This window comes from Myotis brandtii, unplaced genomic scaffold (assembly GCF_000412655.1).
Source record: "Myotis brandtii unplaced genomic scaffold, ASM41265v1 scaffold154, whole genome shotgun sequence".
Lineage (NCBI taxonomy): Eukaryota > Metazoa > Chordata > Mammalia > Chiroptera > Vespertilionidae > Myotis > Myotis brandtii.
This window is the reverse complement of record NW_005355584.1, coordinates 2989473-3005456: the sequence shown is the minus strand read 5'-3', so window position 1 is coordinate 3005456 and position 15984 is coordinate 2989473. Positions and strand designations below refer to the sequence as shown.

Here is a 15984-nt window from a genome sequence, read left to right as displayed (position 1 = left end):
CTGCCCCGAGTGTGACAGTGGTGGCGCCCCAACCCCCCTGATGGGCCCTGCTCTGTGCATGACAGGGGGGAGCTCCCCAACCCCCTGATGGGCCCTGCTCTGTGCGTGACAGGGGGGAGCTCCTCAACCCCCTGATGGGCCCTGCTCTGTGCGTGACAGGGGGTGGCGCCGCAACCTCCCCATCGACCCTGCCTTGAGTGTGACAGGGGGCAGTGCCCCAACCCCCTGATTGGCCCTGCTCTGTGCGTGACAGGGGGTGGCGCCGCAACCTCCCCATCGACCCTGCCTTGAGTGTGACAGGGGGCAGTGCCCCAACCCCCTGATTGGCCCTGCTCTGTGCGTGACAGGGGGTGGCGCCGCAACCTCCCCATCGACCCTGCCTTGAGTGTGACAGGGGGCAGTGCCCCAACCCCCTGATTGGCCCTGCTCTGTGCGTGACAGGGGGTGGCGCCGCAACCTCCCCATCGACCCTGCCTTGAGTGTGACAGGGGGCGGTGCCCCAACCCCCCAATCGGCCCTACCCTGAGCGTGACTGAGGGTGGCATTGCAACCTCCCGATCCGCCCTGCTCTGTGCATGACAGGGGGCAGTGCCCAACCCCCTGATTGGCCCTGCTCTGTGCGTGACAGGGGGTGGCGCCGCAACCTCCCCATCGACCCTGCCTTGAGTGTGACAGGGGGCGGTGCCCCAACCCCCCAATCGGCCCTACCCTGAGCGTGACTGAGGGTGGCATCGCAACTCCAAATCCGCCCTGCTCTGTGCATGACAGGGGGCCGAGCCCCAACTCCCCAATCAGCCCTGCTCTGAGCCCGACCAGGAGCTGCACCTAGGGATTGGGCCTGCCCTCTGCCACCCAGGAGCAGGCCTAAGCCAGCAAGTCCTTATCTCCCGAGGGGTCCCAGACTGCGAGAGGGCACAGGCCAGGCTGAGGGACCTCCCCCTCCCTCCCCAGTGCACAAATTTTTGTGCACCAGGCCTCTAGTATATATGTATATCCTATATAATAAAAGCCTAATATACTAAGTGTCTAGTCGTCCAGTTGGCCTTTCAACCAATCAAAGCGTAATATGCTAATGACATGCTAAGATTGCTCAACCGCTCACTATGACGTGCACTGACCACCATGGGACAGACACTCCAACCAGTAGGTTAGCTTGCCCTGGAGCCCTCCCACGGTACCTCCCCAGCTGGCCAACCTCCTGTGTCCCTCCCCAGCCCCAGTTGTGCACCAGTGGGGTACCTTGGCCTGGCCTGCACCCTTTCACAATCCGGGACACCTCAGGGGATGTCGGAGAGCTGGTTTTGGCCCGATCCCACAGGCCAGGCTGAGAGACCCCACTGGGTGTGTGTATATATATATATATATATATATATATAGTCCCAAAAATGTATACACACTTTAACAGCTGATAACTCAATTTTCACTCCTTTTCAGGTTTAACTGACTTGAAATAATGTGTGAAGCCAGACTAAGCTTTGAATGGAGAAAATGTATCCTGAAGTGCCACTGGACTTTTTTTATGGGAATACATAAAATTTAAAGTTTACAGTGCAAAACCAGCAACAGTCAATGAGTTGAGGGTGTACAAATACTGAACAAAATGATTCTTTTTTTAGTTCCTGCATTTATTTATTCATTTATTTAATTTATTTTTAAAATCTTTATTGTTGAAAGTATTACATAGGTCTTGATGTTTGCAATTCCATTTCTTTGCATTATCAGCAGTGCCTGGACCAGAATGGTCATCAGTTTGAAAACACATTGACAAAAATAGTTATTCATTTCTGTAGGTTCTTTTACATTTTAAAAATGGACTATATGTTAATGAACGCTGACTTTATACTCTTTCAAAGTGTGTACACATTTTTGGGGGAACGCCCTGTACATATTAAGAGAGAGACTGAGGTTTATTATAAGAACTGGCTCCTGCAGTTATAAGGCCCAGAAGTCGCAGGTTCTGTCGATCTGTGGTCTGCAAGCTGGAGAACAAGGAAAGCTGGTACTGTATTAAGTAGGAGTCTGAAGGTCTGAGAACCAGGAGGAGGGGGAGGGGGAAGAGGAAGGAAAGGGGGACGGGAGGAGGAGCAAGAGAGGAATCATGTATCTTCCAAGACCTCCTCCTGTCCACCCTCATGTCATTTGCATAATAGCTCCCATATGACATCATTTTTTTTCAAAGTGAAGGTATCCATGTAGAGTTTTAGCTACATCTAATTCCTAATACTAACCTCCTTATTTCCCCCAAATCAGAAAGATGCATGAGGTATTTAAGGCTTCAATGTCAGCTGTTAGTACCATAATAAGTATTTACTATAAAATTTTATAAAAGCATGGTGTAAGTTATGAACTACTAGAAACAATGTATTATCACAAACAGAAGACTTCTCAATGAAATCCTTAAAAAGAAATCAGGTAAAAGCATAACATTTTCAAAGAAGATTAATAAGTTACATTTCATTTCAGCTTGACGCCAGTTTTTAAATGTTAGCAGTGTTCTCTGCATGTGGTAACAGACATATATTTCCATTATGGAAAGAATCAGTCATTTACCATCAAAGCTAGGTATAAAAATTATTTGTATCATTATCACTTACATTTGATTTTCTAGATGATGAGATTTCATAAAAAATGATCATTTCAGCACACTTGGAACTCATCATCTAATCCCAAACCAATATTTACAGACTTGCAAAGGAAAAGCAAAATAAGTATTAAAGTCAGCATGGGAATATCATTTTCAATGTAATCATCTCTGCTACTCATTGTCTGAGTTGCATTTTAAATACTTATTAGATTTTACAATTAAGTTCCTATATTTACTCTTCTCTACATGTCAGTGATTTAAGAATAACTTCCCTCTGAAGCATACCAGACTTTCAAATACATTTTAAAAATCTTGGTCTATTAAACACATCGGTTTCCAACTCCTAAAAATTAATCTTTCCATCAGCAGTTCCTAGCCAGGCATGCTGTTGCTTCTAACAGTTTCAGCATCTAAAAAAGAATTACACTGTATTCAAATGTTTTTGTACAGTAGATGAAGAGCTACAGTGAAAGCAAAGGATATTTTCAAAATTTTTGAGAAATGAAGTTAAGTAAGGAGAATTCATATGAAGTATGATACAAAGGATGTATCATGACACAATTTTTAATAAGTCAACTGTACAAGAACTTTGAATATTTCACAATTATAATTACCTTAAAATGCCATTTCTAAATGTACCATAAAAATCTTGTTCTGTTATCATCTATTATAAAACAACTAGAGGCCCAGTGCACAAAATTCATGCCAGGGACTCGGCTCTCAGAGCCCTGGCTTCATCTGGAAGGTGGTCCGGAAGGACATCTGGAAGGTCATTCAGCTGTCCAGTCTAATTAGCATATTATACTTTTATTATTATAGATTAAACAAAGTATATATGAACAATAATGTGTGATTAAATATTTTTATTTATTCCAATTTTAAAGTTTTTAAAAAAGGTATAATATTTTACAAAAATAATTTAAATATATGTGCAGACCACATCTCTTTACAAAGGCCCTAAGAATAGCACAAATTCCTTTTTAGGAAGTGGAAAGGGATAGTTTTAAAAATAATACCCAGGGAGAAACCAAGACGGTGGCACAGTAAACACCGGAAATTGCTGCCTCGCACAACCACTTCAAAAATACAACTAAAAGACAAAACAGACATCATCCAGAACCACAGGAAGGCTGGCTGAGTGGAAAATTTACACCTACATCCATCAGGGAGAAATAATCTAAAAATAGCTGGTTAGCTTTAATTATTTAATTTACACCTACATCCATCAGGGAGAAATAATCTAAAAATAGCTGGTTAGCTTTAATTATTTAATTTACACCTACATCCATCAGGGAGAAATAATCTAAAAATAGCTGGTTAGCTTTAATTATTTAATTTACACCTACATCCATCAGGGAGAAATAATCTAAAAATAGCTGGTTAGCTTTAATTATTTAATTTACACCTACATCCATCAGGGAGAAATAATCTAAAAATAGCTGGTTAGCTTTAATTATTTAATTTACACCTACATCCATCAGGGAGAAATAATCTAAAAATAGCTGGTTAGCTTTAATTATTTAATTTACACCTACATCCATCAGGGAGAAATAATCTAAAAATAGCTGGTTAGCTTTAATTATTTAATTTACACCTACATCCATCAGGGAGAAATAATCTAAAAATAGCTGGTTAGCTTTAATTATTTAATTTACACCTACATCCATCAGGGAGAAATAATCTAAAAATAGCTGGTTAGCTTTAATTATTTAATTTACACCTACATCCATCAGGGAGAAATAATCTAAAAATAGCTGGTTAGCTTTAATTATTTAATTTACACCTACATCCATCAGGGAGAAATAATCTAAAAATAGCTGGTTAGCTTTAATTATTTAATTTACACCTACATCCATCAGGGAGAAATAATCTAAAAATAGCTGGTTAGCTTTAATTATTTAATTTACACCTACATCCATCAGGGAGAAATAATCTAAAAATAGCTGGTTAGCTTTAATTATTTAATTTACACCTACATCCATCAGGGAGAAATAATCTAAAAATAGCTGGTTAGCTTTAATTATTTAATTTACACCTACATCCATCAGGGAGAAATAATCTAAAAATAGCTGGTTAGCTTTAATTATTTAATTTACACCTACATCCATCAGGGAGAAATAATCTAAAAATAGCTGGTTAGCTTTAATTATTTAATTTACACCTACATCCATCAGGGAGAAATAATCTAAAAATAGCTGGTTAGCTTTAATTATTTAATTTACACCTACATCCATCAGGGAGAAATAATCTAAAAATAGCTGGTTAGCTTTAATTATTTAATTTACACCTACATCCATCAGGGAGAAATAATCTAAAAATAGCTGGTTAGCTTTAATTATTTAATTTACACCTACATCCATCAGGGAGAAATAATCTAAAAATAGCTGGTTAGCTTTAATTATTTAATTTACACCTACATCCATCAGGGAGAAATAATCTAAAAATAGCTGGTTAGCTTTAATTATTTAATTTACACCTACATCCATCAGGGAGAAATAATCTAAAAATAGCTGGTTAGCTTTAATTATTTAATTTACACCTACATCCATCAGGGAGAAATAATCTAAAAATAGCTGGTTAGCTTTAATTATTTAATTTACACCTACATCCATCAGGGAGAAATAATCTAAAAATAGCTGGTTAGCTTTAATTATTTAATTTACACCTACATCCATCAGGGAGAAATAATCTAAAAATAGCTGGTTAGCTTTAATTATTTAATTTACACCTACATCCATCAGGGAGAAATAATCTAAAAATAGCTGGTTAGCTTTAATTATTTAATTTACACCTACATCCATCAGGGAGAAATAATCTAAAAATAGCTGGTTAGCTTTAATTATTTAATTTACACCTACATCCATCAGGGAGAAATAATCTAAAAATAGCTGGTTAGCTTTAATTATTTAATTTACACCTACATCCATCAGGGAGAAATAATCTAAAAATAGCTGGTTAGCTTTAATTATTTAATTTACACCTACATCCATCAGGGAGAAATAATCTAAAAATAGCTGGTTAGCTTTAATTATTTAATTTACACCTACATCCATCAGGGAGAAATAATCTAAAAATAGCTGGTTAGCTTTAATTATTTAATTTACACCTACATCCATCAGGGAGAAATAATCTAAAAATAGCTGGTTAGCTTTAATTATTTAATTTACACCTACATCCATCAGGGAGAAATAATCTAAAAATAGCTGGTTAGCTTTAATTATTTAATTTACACCTACATCCATCAGGGAGAAATAATCTAAAAATAGCTGGTTAGCTTTAATTATTTAATTTACACCTACATCCATCAGGGAGAAATAATCTAAAAATAGCTGGTTAGCTTTAATTATTTAATTTACACCTACATCCATCAGGGAGAAATAATCTAAAAATAGCTGGTTAGCTTTAATTATTTAATTTACACCTACATCCATCAGGGAGAAATAATCTAAAAATAGCTGGTTAGCTTTAATTATTTAATTTACACCTACATCCATCAGGGAGAAATAATCTAAAAATAGCTGGTTAGCTTTAATTATTTAATTTACACCTACATCCATCAGGGAGAAATAATCTAAAAATAGCTGGTTAGCTTTAATTATTTAATTTACACCTACATCCATCAGGGAGAAATAATCTAAAAATAGCTGGTTAGCTTTAATTATTTAATTTACACCTACATCCATCAGGGAGAAATAATCTAAAAATAGCTGGTTAGCTTTAATTATTTAATTTACACCTACATCCATCAGGGAGAAATAATCTAAAAATAGCTGGTTAGCTTTAATTATTTAATTTACACCTACATCCATCAGGGAGAAATAATCTAAAAATAGCTGGTTAGCTTTAATTATTTAATTTACACCTACATCCATCAGGGAGAAATAATCTAAAAATAGCTGGTTAGCTTTAATTATTTAATTTACACCTACATCCATCAGGGAGAAATAATCTAAAAATAGCTGGTTAGCTTTAATTATTTAATTTACACCTACATCCATCAGGGAGAAATAATCTAAAAATAGCTGGTTAGCTTTAATTATTTAATTTACACCTACATCCATCAGGGAGAAATAATCTAAAAATAGCTGGTTAGCTTTAATTATTTAATTTTTACACACATCCATCAGGGAGAAATAATCTAAAAATAGCTGGTTAGCTTTAATTATTTAATTTACACCTACATCCATCAGGGAGAAATAATCTAAAAATAGCTGGTTAGCTTTAATTATTTAATTTACACCTCATTGAGAAATGTTCTCAAATTAACTTTCTGTAGTTCTCACTGAAATTATTTTTCCTTATACTAGTAGATGATTTTCAAGCAGGCAACATTTGTTAAGAATATTAGGAAAAGTTCTCCCTCCTTTCTAATCTCAGTGGTTCTCAGGGTGACAGAGCTGCCTTATTTCTGAACCTCTGCACAGAGGTTACCGTGCCTTCTGGCCATCAGGGTGCCTGTGTCTTACAAGAAGTAAGGCTTATTCTGCCACCTAAGGTTCCTGAACATCCCATCGTGTGGATTTGCGAACTTATGTTAATGACTCTAAACTTTACCACTTGCTGGAAACAGACCTGAAACAGCATTCATGGGGAATTTCATAAAGAAGAATATTGCTTTTATAACAACTAATGAAGAGTGCTTTTAATTAAGGCACAATTACATCACTGAATTAGATGCTCTTCAAACAGCTGTCAGCAGACATGTGGTTTATATGTGACTGTATGTGTGTGTGTGTGTGTGTGTGTGTGTGTGTGTGTGTGTGTGTATATATATTCTCTCTCCCTCTCTCTCCCTCCCTCTCTAAGTGTGTGTGTGTGTGTGTGTGTGTGTGTGTGTGTTATTTAGAACAAGATTTCTTATGACCCGAGTTTGACCAGTCCACCAGTGATATGTGAGTTCCAACATTCCTCTTATAGAGGAAATTCCACTTTTAACCTTTTTTCCTTTGTTTATAGAGGCTTCTGGCCCCCTAGGTTACACATGGACCAGAGAGAACCCTCAGTTTCATTTCTTCCTTTACATCCTAAGTCTCCATACCTCTTTCCTATTTTTGGATGTCGATTCTTTCAGTTCTTCATACTTCTGTTTCCACAAAGACACAGCTGACTCCAGTCGTTCTACTTCTTTTTCCAGGGATGAGCGCATTCTAAATAATTAAAAGCAAAACAGGCTTACAATTTAAAAATAATTTTAGTAATGCATTCAAAATTAGATGTGCTCTTTTTCTATTTTTTTTATATTTACCTTATATATGATCATAGTAATTACAGGAAACCTTTTTAAATTTATGAAAAAATTATAAATATTGAATAAACTCTAATTTATTATTCTGTCAATTAGCTTTACAGTTGGTTAGATATATTTCATATAGCTTTGCCAGTATTGAAATAATTGACTTTCTGTCTGCTTTCTCCTGTATTTTAATTTATTGGAGCAACAAGAATATAACATGGGAATGTTTTTTTCCTACAGAATTTAAAAATGTTTAAAGAAATAAGTATATATAAAACATTAACAATTTTTATTAAAGGATATTAATTGTATTTGTGTATTTATGAATACATTAATAAACTTTCTCCTTAAAAATAATTTTCAGAATTATTTTACTCATAAATAGAATAATTAAAAACTGGTCTTGATAATTGGAGAAAAATCTAGATTTTTAAATTTACAAGTTCAAAGTCGTATAGTAATAGAGATAGAAAACGCTTGTGTAAAATTAAATTTTTCATACATAATTTTAATTACACAAACGTGTCTACATAAGTAGAAAAACGGTTAACTAATTTGTCAATTTTTTAACATACATATTTGGAAAAACTTTCTTTATTACATAATGGACTTTCAGCTTTAATGGACAGCCACTGGCCTGAATTAGTCTGTATGGAAGTTTTACTGTACTTAAATATAGTGTATTTATTCCTCAGTGTATATAAAAAAATAACTAATAATTGTTTGTTTACATGAAAATTTTGTATTTTTATTGTGTAAAAAGGTAAAATTTAGTCAAAGATATGACAGGACAGGTAATTCATAAAAATGAATGGCAATGTGATACTTGAATATTTTTAGGATAGCCTCATCAAAAGGTTTGTGACTATTTCTGCAAGCAAGCATTAAGGACATTGCATACTTAACTTTATATAACAGAGGGTGCTCTTTAAATTCTTCATTTTCTGGCCTAATCAATGTACTCTGCATTTTATAAAGATTTTCATAATTGATTACACACATAGTTAAGTTTAAGCTATCATACTACTTGAACTATAAGAAGGAAAAGAAAAAAATATAATTTTACACTGAAAATACTGCATATTTTATGCACAAATTCTTTAAAAATATTAAATTAAGATGAACTCAGCAAAAATATAGTATTTAATATGATGATATAAACTTTTAAAAATAAGATTGCTAAAATGTATACAATTTCCAGAATACAAAAGATTAAAGGTAAACCAAAATAATATTTATGGCAGTGATGGCGAACCTTTTGAGCTCGGCTTGTCAGCATTTTGAAAAAGCCTATCTTAACTCTGGTGCCGTGTCACATATAGAAATTTTTTAATATTTGCAACCATAGTAAAACAAAGACTTATATTTTTGATATTTATTTTATATATTTAAATGCCATTTAACAAAGAAAAATCAACCAAAAAAATGAGTTCGCGTGTCATCTCTGACACGCGTGTCGTAGGTTCGCCATCACTGATTTATGGAAAACTATTATATTTCTATGCAACCTTTTGGTACTTTGTAAACTATCATGATCCCATAATAATTGGACATAACATTCAGACATCTAAACAGAAAGATTAAATAAAATACTTTTTAGAGATGAAAATTCCTGAAACATTAATATCTTGAAATAAATATTAATCATTTATAAACTGTGTGATAATTTATTGTAAAATATAAAATCAGTATTTTCTTTTTTTTTTAAATCAGTATTTTCTTAAAGGCCTATAAATGTCAAATGTTTGTACCAGACAAAAATAATTAACTTTCAATGACATTTAGATATCCATTTTTCTATTAGTCCAAAATTTAAGCTAAGTATTAAACAATGAATAATAAAAAATTTTATACATATACTTTCATTTCCTGATTGCATTCCCAACTATTTATAGTTATACCCTTCAGTATCTTTCATTGTCAGCACCTTTCAGCAAATAGACAAAGCCATATATAGTTCATTTAATTAGAAAACAGATATTTAAAAAATATTGTAAAGCTCTCGGAGACATGGGGAGGACCAGAGACCAAAGCTGGAGGTGATGCCTCCAGGAACAAAATCCACTCTCATGCCACCGAACTGGTCCTGGGAAAACCCTATGCCTTCCCTGCCTCTTGCCAGTACTTTCCCCACTTGCCTGTCACCTTCCCTGCCTCTTGCCAGTACTCTTTCCTGGTATCAATTGTGTCTGATGAGCATATATATTCATACTACAAGCCTGGTGCACAAAATTCGTGCACTGGGGGGGGGGTCGTCCCTCAGCCCAGCCTGCGCTCTTTCGCAGTCCAGGAGCCCTCGGGGGATGTCCGGTTGACAGCAGGCGCAGGCCTAAGCCATCAGTTGGACATACTTAGCACTGCTGCAGAGGCAGAAGAGGTTCCCGCCACCGCCGCTGCACTTGCCAGCTGTAAGCCGGCTCAGGGTTCTGGCTGAGTGGCGCTCCCCCTGTGAGAGCGCACTGACCACCAGGGGGCAGCTCCTGCATTGAGCATTTGCCCCCTGGTGGTCAGTGAGCATCATAGTGACTGGTCGTTCTGCCGTTCAGTCCATTTGCATATTAGCCTTGTATTATATAGGATTAGCCAATTTAAGCAGGAAAAGAATATTAATAGTTCAAAGAATCTCTAAGAGAGTCAGAGAAGGAAATGGGGATCCCATGAAGTGAGAAATAACAAACAGCTATTGAAATCTTCTCATCCACACCCACCAAGGCCCCCAGTAAAGTACAGAGAGCACAGCATGACCTCAGTATCAACTGCTGGGCACACAGGATGGTGTCAACAGAGACCAGAGGCCACTACTCCTTGGGAAATAAGATGTAGCCACCACCACTGCCTTCCTCCTCACCAGGAGGGAATCGGGTGCTTTCTTCCTTGGAGCATCAGCTTTTGCTAAGAAGACAGGCAGCTACCTTTGAATACCTGCTCCCAGGTCAAATGTCTGCACCCTAATTGGAAGACAGACCGAGACAGAAACTTTCTAGCCTTTTTTGTAGACTATTCAGGAAAATGGACTCTGTCTCGTTAGGTGGACAACCACCTAAGCACAAAATAGATCCTGGGAAATGACAAATGGCAAAAGTACACAAAAATCAACTCAAATGAATTAAAGACTTAGATATAAGACCTAAAGCTATAAAATTCCTGATAGAAAACACAGGGAAAAGCTCCTGGAATTGGTCTTGGCAATGATTTTCTTAATTCAACACCAAAAGCACGGGCTTTTGGCAAATCTCAGATACTGGATAATTGCACAGAAAACTGAACAGTACTATGAGTACAATAATGTGATGGAATTGAGCGTGTTCAAGGAGCAGTTCCTCGTCAGTGGTAACGGTGGGAATGATTCCCACAATCCTCCCACTGATGCCTGTGCTCCCGTCTGGAGAATTTTCCCACCAGCTGGGAACACAGAAAAAACCATGTTCACATCTTCTCAACGCCAGCCACCCACTTGCTGATATTCCAGGGGGAGGAATTTAAAAGACTAGACAGATTTATAGCAGCAGTATATGCTATATCCTTGGGAAACATTCTCCTGACAGAGAAAAGTCTTTGCAATGGCCTCCTGTGGATTGCAAGCTAATGATGATTCATAGACACAACACCCATGGGAGGGTTCCGTAAAGAGGAGAGTGAGAAGACAAACTGGATACTGAGGGCCCCTTCCCCCTTATTCTTTGGCCTGTGTGGGGTTTTTATATTGGAGTTGCTGAGAACTGGAGAATTTATTTTTATGGTGGTAGTTCATTTATTCCAAGGAAGTCAAATATATATTTTCATGTACACGTGTGTGAGTGAGAGAGTAAAGATACACATGGGTATCATCAAAGCTGCATCTTAGGAAGTTTACCTCGAGGAAATACAGTTTCATGCTCCCATTATGGCAGTGAAGTACCGTTGTGTGTGGGTTTGAGAGAAGTCTATAACCCCTAGAAAGTTAAATCCTTCAAGAAATAAAACACAGAGTTTAGAACTTGATGGAGACCTACAGTCTAAAAATTACTTCAATTTTATTTACTTTTCTACTCAAGTTGATTGCCTCTATTAGAAATGTACAGTTAACTGTAGAATAATAAATACTTATTCTATAAACAGATGCTTATATTATCACAATCTATTCATGTAGTGAAGTAGAGACCAAGAATCTAAAGAAGTTAGTGGTAATATAAATATCAGAGGGACTAATAAGAAACTTATCATAGATAGAAAAGAAATGACAGATAAAATACTGTACAGTATTTGTGAAAGGTTTGTGTGTATATTTATTACTATTTCAATTAATTTAAACCATGGAAACTGAAACCATCATATAATAATTGTATTCACATATATGTGTATATATATATATATACATATATATTTCCCAGCTTTTTAAAATTTTGCTTATTAAGAGTTATAACAAAAAAAGAGTTATAACTAAAGAGATGGGAAAATGTTTTTAAATTTGGGAACCACATCTTAACATGCATCAAATATTCTATAAATATTCCCTTCAAATATGAACAATATAAGCATATGGAGTAATTCATAATAGTGGTCAGTTTCCCAGACTTTATTTGTGTTTGATCCATAAGAATTCAGTGAGTAAGGCAAATGGCAAATTGCATTTTCCAAAGATGGCGGCCACAATGGTAGAATCCTACATGCTCTTGTCATAACTGGACTTATGCCCTCCTCCCATTGAGGGAACTCCTCTTCCTTGAACTCGTCAGCCTGTGAGACTGTCTCCACCAGTAAGTATGATGAAGTGATGTTAAGTGACTTTTGAGGCAAGGTCATTAAAACACTATATAGTTCTCACTGAGCCTCTAAGACAGCGGTTCTCAACCTGTGGGTCGCAACCCCTTTGGCGGTCGAACAACCCTTTCACAGGGGTCGCCTAAGACCATCCTGCATATCAGATATTTACATTACGATTCATAACAGTAGCAACATTACAGTTATGAAGTAGCAACGAAAATAATTTTATGGTTGGGTCACAACATGAGGAACTGTATTTAAAGGGCCAGAAGGTTGAGAACCACTGCAAGATGTTCACTTGCAACCTAGCCCTATGCAGTGAAGAAGCCAAGAAGCCATATGGATAAGACAGGCCACATGCAGGTGTTACCACGAGGCCCGAGGTGAGAACTAAGATCAGCCACATTTCAGAGTGAGTGAGGCTTCAGATGGCTTCAGCCCCCAGCCCTTGAGCTCTCCCATCTGATGCCACACACAGGAAAGTGTGCTCCGGATCCATGAATAGACACACGGTGATTGTTGTTTGGGAAGTTCTGTTACTAAACAATAGAAAACTGGAATATAAGCATCATTATGCATAGTTTTCCCAAGGACAAAATAGTATCTACTGGCTAAGTAAATATGAAAGAACAAAATATATCAGAACCGAGATGAATACCCAGATCATTGAATCTCAAGTCTAGTGCTCTTTCCTCTATACCAAAAATGGTCTACGAGTAAGGCATCTTATTCTGTGATTAATAGCTCACAAAATCGTAATTTGTATTTTATTAATCTAAGAGACAAACTGACTCAGTGTATTGATAATATACTGGCTATTTTAACCATATACACTAATAATTCAAATATTAATAAGGTAAATCTACCAGAGCTGATGAGTACAAGGTTATGATGAAAGAATAAAAACTAATAAATTATACATTACTCTTCAAAATTTTAAAAAATGAATGTAGCATAGAAAACTCATCTTTTAAATATTAGAACATAATGACTAATCATGGGTAAAAGGCATTATCAAATGGCCAGCTTGCTTAATTTTAAGAAAGTTGAAAAACAGACTTGGTTAAGGGAGACGACGATTGTACTGATCATTGTCATACTTACTCCCTTTCTTTCCTAAGGATTTTTTGGAGCTCATCCAAATGCTCCTGCAGAGTGGAAATTTCAGGCACTCCATCCTCCAAAGGCAGGTGTCCCACTGGCTGTCGTAGCCCAGGTCTCATTGCACAGTTTCCGGAACCACTGTTCTCGAATAAATCAGAGCAGTCTAGATGGAGTTTCTCCTCATTTAATCTTAATGGGTCGAGAATCAAACCTTCTTCCTAAAAGGAAAAAACATAAAACAGTTATTACTGTTGAATTTTTAAATCTCTCCGTAGGAAAATCATGCAGAATATTTCCATACTTTTGGAAGGAAATAAATGTTATAATTCACGATCAAACTCATATTTTCACTTTTTAAAATTGGATTTGTTGGGGTAACATTGGTTTGCAAAACCATACAGGTTCCAAGTGTACAACTCAACAAAACATCTGCACACTACATCATGTGCCCATCGCCCAAAGCAAAGTCTCTTTCCATCCCCTTCCCCTCCCCCCTTTGCCCACCCCCGTTTACCCCTCACCCCTTTCCCTCTGGCTATCACCACACTGTTCTCTGTGTCTATGTGTTATGTATATTTTCATTTTTAAATCATTCTCTAATAGTGTTATATGGCCAAACATTAACTTGCATTCTTCAAGCATCTTTCTTTCTTTCTATGTTCTACCTTATTATAATCAAATACATTTCTCAAAAAGTCTGCTTTAACTTTTAGTTTGAGTTTTTCTTTTTCTAATCATAGCTAAAAATAGCCAAGCATGAACTTGAACAGCTGTAAAGAGTTATTTAATGAGTTTATGAATTTCTCTTTAAAGTTTATTTTGTCACAAGGCACTTGAGAGTTTCAAAGGAAAGCCAGCTGATTACTTTTTAACATCTTTGCAGGGCAGAGGAGAAAGAATTTTCAGGAAATTCTTGAATCTTTTAATAGGCTTGTTTATTGAAATATTATTTAGGTCACTAGTTAAAGCTCAAATAGAGTTTAATGGGACATTTTAATATACATAAGCATCATTTATCAGAGCAGTACACTGCCTCAAAATATTACATCATAATTCCAAAACTTGGCCAAACTCATGCTATAGATATCTGTCTATAATTTAAATTTGCCCTGATTTGTGGGTTTAAAATGAGATAAAGAAAAGTTCAAATAAAATCTTAATTAATAGACAAGTTCAAATAAAATATTAATGACACTTCATTTTTAGTATTTATGTATTTACTTATTTTTAAAATATTTTTATTAATTTCAGAGATGAAGGGAGAGAAAATCATTGATCGGCTGCCTCCTGCACACCCCAGTCTAGGAATTGAGCCCGCAACCTGAGCTTGTGTCCTGACCGGGAATCGAACCATGACCTCTAGTTAATAGGTCGATGTTCAACCACTGAATCACACCAGCCAGTATTTATTTTAGTATTTATTTTTAAATGTTAGGTTACTAGCATGACTCATCTCTTCATTCTCTCAACAATTAATGGTTATTATGTCTCATTTTGAAAAACAATAAAATAAGACATGTTGTTCTTCTTGGAAAATACCATGGTAAGACAATCCATTCATACGTAAGTATCTTTAGAGTTAGCAAGAAAACTGATCGAAATAAAAACAGCTAATTAAAACTTCAACTTATTTCACTACCATCACAAAGAATTTTAACTATCCTTTTCCCTAAATAAGTAAACTTTTAATAAAGATCTACTATGTATGATGTTCTTGGTATTAATGATACAAAAATATTCCAAATGAAGTCCCAAGATATTGAACATATGTGAAGAGAATCTTTCACATTCTCAAATGTGGTGTCTATTACTTGTAATAATAAATATTTGTACATTCAGAACAATTTAAGTGAGCTATATTCCCTAGTCTCCATCACTATATTCAAATACATACATTAATAGAGTTGAATTTTGAGATTATATAACATTTTTCCAAAGATATACACAACAGGACTAATAGCTTAGATTATCGAGTTTAAAAAATTTATATTTAAAACAAATCTGGAAGATTGAATAAGCATAAGTAATTAGAATTTTTTAACCTTTTTCATTTACAATGAAATTTATATTTACCATAATTTACATATATCATGAAAAGGCTTAAAATTTTAGATGGAATTATAGAAGAGCAATTTTATGATTTTAGAAATGGAATTACATAGAAAAAATATAATACTAGTGGCCTAGTGCACGAAATTTGTGCATGAGTGGGAGGATGTCCCTCAGCTCAGCTTGCACCCTCTCCAATCTGGGACCCCTCGGACATCCCCCTTGCAATCCGGGACCGCTGGCTCCTAACCACTCACCTGCCTGCCTGCCT

At 36.1% G+C, this 15984-nt stretch overlaps 1 protein-coding gene and 1 long non-coding RNA gene across 2 annotated transcripts in view; both read right to left on the bottom strand.

Annotated features, from left to right (window-relative positions):
- LOC106725293 overlaps window positions 1-2235 on the bottom strand; it is a 12439-nt gene extending 10204 nt beyond the window's left edge. The window contains exons 1-2 of the long non-coding RNA XR_001361152.1: window positions 2225-2235; window positions 934-939 (exon numbers count right to left, since the gene is read on the bottom strand). This is a non-coding gene — a long non-coding RNA (uncharacterized LOC106725293). The remainder of the gene's footprint in view (window positions 1-933; window positions 940-2224) is intronic.
- The window catches only part of CCDC102B (coiled-coil domain containing 102B), a 149234-nt gene that overhangs the window by 100166 nt on the left and 33084 nt on the right, over window positions 1-15984 (bottom strand). The window contains exons 3-4 of the mRNA XM_005861557.2: window positions 13665-13882; window positions 7623-7731 (exon numbers count right to left, since the gene is read on the bottom strand). Of these exons, the coding sequence (XP_005861619.2) occupies window positions 7623-7731; window positions 13665-13882 (327 nt within the window). The remainder of the gene's footprint in view (window positions 1-7622; window positions 7732-13664; window positions 13883-15984) is intronic.